The 9780-nt window shown below is 38.5% G+C and overlaps 1 protein-coding gene across 1 annotated transcript; it reads left to right on the plus strand.

The window, feature by feature from the left end:
• Positions 1-1994: 1994 nt before the first annotated feature.
• On the plus strand, positions 1995-3418 carry LOC118020211 (translationally-controlled tumor protein-like). Its single transcript, XM_035020153.1, has one exon. The coding sequence runs from the start codon at positions 2930-2932 to the stop codon at positions 3416-3418; it is 489 nt and encodes a 162-aa protein (XP_034876044.1). The 5' UTR covers positions 1995-2929.
• Positions 3419-9780: the final 6362 nt, after the last annotated feature.

Here is a 9780-nt window from a genome sequence, read left to right on the forward strand (position 1 = left end):
TGGCAGTATTAGTTAAAGCATCAAATTACAATATTACTATTACTGTTTTTAACTCTTACTATTATTCCTCAAAACCTATGAATGTACTCAATATTTTTCTAAAACTGTATCTCCTTAGTAATACACCACTATAGTCAATTTTTAGTGAAAAGAATCATATTTTCTTAATTAACTGTTATCATTCAAGTAACCATCTCAAACACATTCTTTTGCCTAACCTAAGTGTGCTTTGGACTTATGAGAATAATTTATACTATTTGTCATACATCAGTAATTTGGATATCACCCTCAGAAATTTTGTCCATTTCCAGGCATCAATTGTCCTATTATTTTTTTCATATTTTTCTTTAAATTGACAAATTTTATTTTAATTAACTTGACTTAAGCAATAATATGATTAAAATCAAGGGATTGGTGTGATAGCTGTATGTTTTTCAAATAAACATTAAAATAAAGCCCAGAGTCTACTGTCCGTAATTGTTATCAGCTGGAGTGTTAGTTTGAGGCAAGCTACAACTCTCACTCCTTTTAAAGCTACTGAAAACTGAGATTTTTTAGTTGTTCATTGCAGATCAACTTAGCCTATCCTGAGTGATGAGGAACATACCTTTTATATTAATAGTTGTCTACTACCCTTCAAATTCTTCATTGAAATTCCTTTCAAATCTTGTAGTTGTCTCCAAAACTGTAAATGTAGAGTGAGAATCCAAGAAGCCTAGCAAAAAGTAGCAGCTAGGAGGCAAAGGTTTCAGTAGCTGCAAGGACCTGGGGAGAAAGAGTTTGAAATTCAAATTCTGCCAAGTAAGAAGAGTTTGATAAATATCTTAGACTTTTCACTAAAACCTCATAAAAGCCGCACCTTATGAGTAAGCTTAGGACTAAGGGCTCCAATCTAGAATTAAAAGCAAAATGGAAATAAATCCACTATAACAGAACCTAAAACAAGCTGCCATTTAACATTAAAGGCATACGAACTGTGGTTATCAGAAACGGGGTGAAGGCGCCTGGGTGGCTCAGTTGGTTAAGCGACTGCCTTCGGCTCAGGTCATGATCCTGGAGTCCCAGGATCGAGTCCCGCATCGGGCTCCCTGCTCGGCAGGGAGTCTGCTTCTCCCTCTGACCCTCCCCCCTCTCATCCTCTCTCTCTCTCATCCTCTCTCTCAAATAAATAAATAAAATCTTTAAAAAAAAAAAAAAAGAAAGAAACCGGGTGAGAGGAGAAAAAAAAGTGGAGGAAAATTGGATGGTCAAAAGGTACAAATTTCTAGTTATAATGTAAATAAGTACTAGGGATGTAATGTACAACATGATGACTACAGGTAACACTGCTATATGATATATAGGAAAGTTGTCAAGGGAATAAAGCCTAAAAGTTCTCATCACAAGGAGAAATGTTTTCTTTTTTTCTTTCTTTTTTGAATATTGTTTCTATATGAGATGATGGAGGTTAGCTGAACCTATTGTGATAATCATTTTACAATTTATGTAAGTAACACTATCATGCTATACATCTTAAACTTACATAGTATACCAATTATTTCTCAATAAGACTGATGTGCCAATAGCTTAGCTGTCTGTTAGTACAAACTCAACTTTCTTTAGAGAGAGGATATAAAAATATATGTTATCTCTATAATGTATCATCCTTTAAAACAGCTATTATAAATATGTTAAAGAACTAAAAATAAGAGATGAACAAAATGGGTAAACAGGGAATCCCAGAAAAGAAACGGGAACTCTAAAATAATCAACTTGAGATTCTAGAGCTGAAACATACAATATCAAAAAAGAAAAATATACTGGATAGATTTTAAAAGATTAGACATTGTAGAAAAAAAGAACAGTCAATTTCAAGACAACCCTCACTACCTCAGAATGTGACCTTTTTTGGAAACAGGATCATTGCAGATATAATTAGGTAATGTGGTGAATCACAGTATGGACCCCTAATCCAATACAACAGTGTCCTTATAAGAAGATGGCAATTGAAGACAGAGATACAAGGAGAAAGTCATGTAAAGATGGAGGCAGAGATTAGAGTGATAGAAGCCAAGGAACATCCGGGTTTATCAGTAGCTGTAAAAGAAAAAAGGATCCTCTCCTGAAGCCTTTGGAGGGATCTTGGCCTTCCTAATATCTTTATTTTGGACTTCTAGCCCCCAGAACTGTGAGACAATAGAATTCAGTTGTTTTAAGCCACCCAGTTTGTGATAATTTGTTGTGGCCACCCTAGGAAATGTATACAGGTATAAAGCAAATGGAACTTCCATAGATTCCATATATTTCTTATTAAGTTAAACAAACACTCACTATATGACTCAGTAATTCTGCTCTTAAGTATATATCCAAGGAAAATGAGACTGTATGTCCACAAGAAAACTTGTATATGAATGTCCATAGCAACTTTAGTTATAGTAATCACAAGCCAACATAAATAGAATGTCCATCAACAGGAGATTGGATAGACAATATGGTATATTCATGATACTAAACTCTACTCAGAAATAAAAATGAATGAACTCATAAATGCAATAATATGGATGAGTCTCAAAAACATTATGCTGAGTAAAAGAGGCCAGACACAGTATTGAACATATTGTATAATTCCATTTATCTGAAAATCAGAAAAAGCAAAACTAAGTTATGATAGAAATCGGAATAATGTTTCCTTCTGCAGGTTTACATCTAAAGGGTCACGAAGAATGTTCTCATGTAATGGAAATAGTCTACATCATGACTGGGGTGTTGATTATGCAGATGTATACATTTATCAAAACTTACTAACTCTCTTTTCCACCTGCTCCCTCCCTCACCCCGAGTGCCGCTCTGGCAGCAGGGCGCTCACTCAGAGCTCCAGGTCCTGCTAAGCTAGAGCCTCCATTGCCTCTCTCCAGCCACCATCATGATATCAACCTGAACCTCATTAACAATGATGAGATGTTCTCCAAGATACAGGATGGCGAATGGGTTATGCCCAGAGATGGAGAAGATGGTCAGTAGGACAGAGGGTAATGCTGATGACTCACTAAGTGGTGGAAATGCCTCCACTGAAGGACCCAAGGGTGAAGGGCCTGAAAGCACAGTCATCACCGATGTTGATATTGTCACAAACCATCACTTGCAGGAAACCAGCTTCACAAAAGAAGTCTACAAGAAGTGCATCAAAGATGACATGAAACCAATCAAAGGCAAACTTGAAGCACTGAGGCCAGAAAGAAGAATACCTTTTATGATAGGGACTGCAGAACAAATCAAGCACATCTTTGCTAATTTCAAAAACTACGTGTTCTTTATTGGTGAAAACATGAATCCAGATGGAATTGGATTCCAGATGGTTGCTCTGCCGGACTACCATGAGGGTGGTGGGACCCCATATATGATTTTCTTTAAGGATGGTTTAGAAATGGAAAACTGTTAACGAACTTGGCTATGACTTTGGATGTATTACCTGTTGCCATAACCGGCTGCTGCTCTTCACCCATGCAATACCAGGACCAAGACCACACGACTCCTGTCATCTTGAGCTCTTCATTAATTTTGACCTTGATTTACTTGGAGTGGAGGCATTGTTTTTAAGAAAAAAAAATCATGTCGTATAGGTTGTCTAAAAATAAAATGCATTTCAACTCATTTGAGAGAATGCTCTTTGTTTAATACATATTTAAATCCATCCTGTGTTGAGTCCTGGAGAAGCAAGAACTTGGTTGTGGACTACTGCTAGAAAGCAGAAGACTGCAGATAACTTCTATGGTGAAAACTACTTCTGGGACTGGAACCTAAAATACAAGATCCAAATATCTTCATTCTGAGTTCAAGTAAAGGGAAAGGCCATGCTCATAGCTGTGCCAACATTTGAAGTGGATTCCTTACATATTTCATCACTGACAATCACAAGCTGAAGTAGTTAACTCTGGAAGAAATTACCAAAAGAATAAAAAGAGATTAACACAGTTGGAAGCAAACACAACAACAAAACAACTTACCTAACTCTACACTTAAGATCTTCGTATTTATTGAACATATATTATATCTCTATGAGTAATTATTAAAAAAAAAACAAAAACAAAAACCCAAAACCTCTCAATAGAAACACAAAGAGCAAAGTTTGACTTCCACTCCTGGGTAGAATGGAGAGATATAAGGTAGGTCAAATCTCCTGTCAAGGACAACTAGGAAACCCAGTAAACTACAAAAGCCATCTATGTCAAGGCTCAGAGAACTGTAGAAACCATGAAGACTAGATGGATTAAGATGCCAAAGACAGAAAACCATGAGATCTGAGCTGAGGGTTTGCAGATGCTTTCTCTTTAGGAGTTTTTGCCAAATTTTTGGCAGGCAAGAGGGTAACAAACCAGACTTTGCCCAGTGAGAAGTGACTGCTAGGGTCAGAAAAACAGAAGAGGTTTGGGGGGTTTCACATGGCTAGAGAGATAAAATTGTAGACTTGATGAGTCTCAATCCTACTGCAAGTTTTCTGTTCCAGATTTTCCAGATCCCACAAGGCTAGAGGCTAACAAGTGAAGGTGAAAACTTCATATTTACGTAGGAAACTCTACACTCTGGTCTTCAATTTACCTTTCTGACTTTATTTTTCAATGTACCATAACCTATAGATGCTAATCAGAAGGAACATCTCACCTTTCCTTCCCTTTCCTTTTTCCCATTCCTTCTTCCCTTCCCTTTACTTTCCTGCCTTTTTTGCTTTGTTAACGACAGTTTCTATGCCTGGGTGGCCTTTTCCATGACATGTCTTCAAATAGGAAAATTGATCTATTCTTCAAAAGCAATTCGAATACTTTTTGTGTGACTTTGGGAAAATTTCTACCTTATTCTGAACCTCAGTGTTCTCTAACAAATGAAGATGAAATATACCTGCAAGATTGTGGTGAAGATTAAAGAGACAATATAAATAAAAATATCATATTGAGTACCTAGCACATTAAAGTTCTTCAAAAAATTATTCTTCACAAAAGCTATATACAATAAATTATATTTTCATATACAACAAAAAAGAGAAAAATGAAAAGTTAAAAAACAATATCACAGGGGTGCCTGGGTGGCTCAGTCGTTGAGGATCTGCCTTCGGCTCATGTCATGATCCCAGGGACCTGGGATCAAGCCCCGCATCAGGCTCCCTGCTCAGCGGGGAGCTTGCTTCTCCCTCTCCTACTCCCCCTGCTTGTGTTCCTGCTCTCACTATCTCTCTCTGTGTCAAATAAATAAATAAAATCTTTAAAAAAAAAATAAAACCAATATCACAGTAGAATAAAAACAGGAACTACATAAGAGTATATATATAGCAAAAATTGTGAAGAGCCCTATACTGAAAGCTAGAAAACATAACTCAGAGTAAATAAGAACTAAATAAAGTAATATACCATGGTTATGAATTAGAAAACTAAATATTTTAAAGACATAAAATTCCCCAAAAGCTTATATATAAATCCAAAACAGTTTCAATCAAAATTCCAGCCAGTTTTTTGGTCAGAAATTATGAATTGATTTTACTTGTTTGTTTGTTTTAATTTCAGCTTTATTGAGGTGTAATTGACATAAAATTATGAAGGTAATTTAAATTTCCTTTTTTTTTTTAAGATTTTCTTTATATATTTGAGAGAGAGAGCATTAGCAGGATGAGGGGCAGAGGGAGAAGCAGACTGCCCACTGATCAGGGAGCCTGACACAGGGACTGATCCCAGGATTCTGGGATCATGACCTGAGCCAAAGGCAGATGCTTAATCGACTGAGCCACCCAGACACCCAATGATTTAAATTTCATATGGAAATACAAAGAATTCAGAACTTTTTTTTTTAAAGGTTTTATTTATTTGAGAGAACGAGAGCCAGAGAGCATGAGCGGGGTGAGAGAGCATGAGCGGGGTGAAGGGCAGAGGGAGAAGCAGTCTCCCCACTGAGCAGGGAGCCCAATGCATGGCTCGATCCCAGGACCCCAGGATCATGACCTGAGCCAAAGGCAGATGCTTAGCCGACTGAGCCACCCAGGTGCGCCAAGAATTCAAAACTTCTAAGGAATTCTTTTTTTTTTTTTTTTAAGATTTTATTTATTTATTTGACAGAGAGAGAGTGCATAAGCAGGGGGAGTGGCAGGCAGAGGGAGAAGCAGACTCCCCACTGAGCAGAGAGCCTGACATAGGGCTCTACCCCAGACCCTGGGACCTGAGCCGAAGGCAGACGCTTAACCAACTGAGCCACCCAAGGGCCCCCTAAGGAACTCTTAAAAGATAATTCCATTACTAGATATCACTATGTTTTAGAAAACCATAGTAAATAATTAAGGCAATATGATATTGGTGCAAAGATGGATAAATGACCAGTACAACAGAATAAAGTCCAGAAACACACCCATACATATGTGGAATCTAGTTTATAACAAATACAACACAATATAGAGGAAAGATAGTTATTTCCATAAATAGTGTTGGTGAATTGGATATATCCATGAGAAAAAATTTTTATTTGAATCCATACTCAAAATTATACATTGGACTATGTTAAAATTAATGACACCTGTTCATCAAAATATTTTCAGACAGTAAGATGGCAACCTAGATTGAAAGAAGATATTCTCAATACCTATATCTGACAAAGATTTCATATCAAACATATATAATGAACTCCTACAAAGTAATAAGAAAAAGAGAGATAATCCATTTACAAAAAAGGGGCAAAAACTTGGTCATCTCACAAAGAAAGGTAGAGAAATGGCTAATAAACATTAAAAAATGTTTGACTTTATTGGTCTTCAAGAGAAAGCAAATTAAAACCAATGTGAGATACCATTGCTCCCATCTGAATGAATAAAATGAAAAAGTAGGAAAGTATCAGGTGAGGTGGTGAAGCAACAGAACTCACATACACTGCTGGTGGGAGTGAAAATTGATACAACCATTTCTGCAATATCTACTCAAGCTGAATGTGTGCATAGTCTATAAACCAGCAATTCCCTCTTCTGGGTATATATTCAGAAATAAAGACATTTACTAGAACATATATAACAGCACTATTCAAATGCCCATCTGTGGAAGTATAGATAAATAAAATATGGTGTAGTCATACAAAGGGATACTATACAGCAATGAAAAAAAAAAAAAGATCTATGAAGGGGCACCTGGGTGGCTCAGTCGGTTAAGCGTCTGTCTTTGACTCAGGTCATGATCTCCAGGTCCGAGACTAAGCCCCACGTTGGGCTCCCTGCTTAGTTGGGAGCCTACTTCTCTCTCTCCCTCCCTCTGTCCCCTGCTCATGCTCTCTCTCTCACTCTCTATCTCAAATAAATAAATAAAATCTATGACAATATGGATGAATCTTATAAACAGAATGTTGAGCAAAAAAAGACACAAAGGAATCATAGTGTGCTCATAGTGTATGATTCTATTTATATAAGATACAAAAAGCCAAAACTCATCTGTGCTCTTAGAAGTAAGGATAGTAGTTATCTGAGGGAGAAGTAGTGACTCAGAGGGAGCCCAAAGGGGTTTTCTGGGGGGTTATAGCTTAATCTGGGTGCTGGTTACATGGATGTGTTCAATTTGCAAAAATTTGTCAAGCTGTATACTTATGATAAATGTACTTTCTGTATGTGTATTGCATTTTAATAAAAAATAAAAAAAAATCTTTCCCTTCCCTTCTCTTTCCTTCCCTTCACAGATAAAATACTGGCAGATCCCATGGCTTTTCCAGTCACGCTTAGATGATAAATAGTCCCTTCGTTTGGGCATTAAAAAAATCCACTCTAGCCTAATAATCACATAACTTAAGCCTGGTCCAAGGTAACCATCCCAACCTCAAACTCTTGTCCAATATATAGCTTCCCATCCCAGTGGGGGCCTGCCCTAGGCGGGGAAGCCCACAGAGGAGGCAGTGATGTTCCTGGTCAGCTTCTTCATCAGTTCCCAGCTACTCCTTATGCTCTCTGGCTGGGGCTTGTGTAAGCCCTTAGATTCAGGCCAAGGCACAGGGCACTAGGGGAATGGCACTGTTTTATATGGCCAGAGCACTGCAATGTACTTTGCTCTCCCGGATGCTGGCTCCTATGAAGTGCTTTGTGGGTTTTTTGGAGAGTGTCCTGCTGAGACCTCAGAGGCTCCCTGCCCCAGGCTGCCCAGCCCCACATACACAATGCTTGTCCTCCAGCAGCTGCGTTATGAGCTGCTCCCAGGCCTGGACTTCCAAACATACCCTACACAGACCCTCTCCCTTGGGGTCCTTTCTCCTTGCTGGGGAGGCTTCTTGAGCATGATTCATTTTGTGAAGCTTTCAGATCAGCTCCATCTCATGGAATCTATATCTTTCCTTCCTGGAAAAACCTGCTCTTTGTGGAACTGTAGATTGGTGCCCATACATTCCTCTCTCTGTACTCTGCTCGGGCTAGTCACTCACCTTCAGATGGCTGGATTAGGTTAATGCACAGGTCTTCACGTTCCCCAAACTTCCGAGGTGCCCTTAGAGCTCCCTGACTTGGCATGAGGTGAAGGAAATCGACTCCTTTTCTTGTACCTGCAGAGTCAGTGAGTAGGCAATGCAGAGTACACTGACTGTTCTCTCCCAAGAAATCCCCTCTGACCTGGCCTGTGGGACATCATTGCCTCTATGCTCTCAAGGTGAGTCTCTTAGCATTTTGCTCTAGTGCAGTGGAGACCCAGTCTGGTTCTTGGTATCTCTTGGGTTGTTCTCAAAGTGAGATAGCAAAGTCTCATTTTAACATCTTCTTACATAATTAATCTCTTTCCTCTTCTCATCTATCATAGGTTTCCTCTCTTGGCTTTTGTCACTTTCAATCTTGTGTTTTAGTTATTGATGTGCATATCAAACTTCCCCTATTAAACTATAGATTTTTGGAGAATAGGGTTCAAATTTGATTTAACTTTGTATCCCCCATAAAAGCTAGTGGAGCACTGGTACAGAGTTGGAGCTTAATGCATATCAAGCAAAGGAACAGGTAAATAATTGAGCTGCCCCCTGCAGGACTGACACTTTGAGCAGGGTTACACCTGAACTTTTGGTATCCCCAAAGGTTTCCTGATTTTCTAACCATGTTTAAAACACACTCATTCATTTCCTATTTACTCAACAGATATTTTTTGAGAATTTATTATGTGCCAGGTACTGGGTAAGTGACTGAGAGTAACATAGACATAGCCTCTACGTTTTTGGAGTTTAGAATTGAATTGGTATGAGTTTGACGTGAGAGATGAGTAAGTGTTGGCTAGGTGGACAGGAAGAAGAACCAATCCCTGCAGGAAAATAAGTGCCGAATACTCTTGACTCAGAGGGGAGAATGTGTGGATGTGTCCAGAGAGAGAATGTAGGTGAGCCAAGCAGTAACAGAAGAGCCTGAAACAAGCACAGCCCAGGCTTGCTCAGTTTTGCTGTGGAGGATGAAGTGATTCTACGGAACAGACACAGGTAGGCTTGGGCAAACAACAGTTGTCTCTGAGGGTGGCTCAGCATGGGGAAGTCATATTCCTTAAAAATATGATTTACAGCATCCTCTAAATCCTTTGTAAATGTACTCATCCTGGTTAATGAAAATAAGCACTGAAGTATCTTTTTGTGATAGTATCTGTCTCTCAATTGATAAATAACCTTGTCAATTTTACATAACATTTAAAGTTTCATGCTTCATGATGTCACTGAATGAGAGACTTGTTATCTCCCTTCAATTCTCCCTACTGCACATACTCATATTCTCTCGATCTCTTTCTTTCTCTCTCTCTGTCTCTCTCTATCTGTCCCTCTCTCTCTCTGTCTCTCTCTCAC

Source organism: Mirounga leonina, unplaced genomic scaffold, assembly GCF_011800145.1.
Source record: "Mirounga leonina isolate KUSES-001 unplaced genomic scaffold, KU_Mleo_1.0 Mir_173, whole genome shotgun sequence".
Classification (NCBI taxonomy): Eukaryota; Metazoa; Chordata; class Mammalia; order Carnivora; family Phocidae; genus Mirounga; species Mirounga leonina.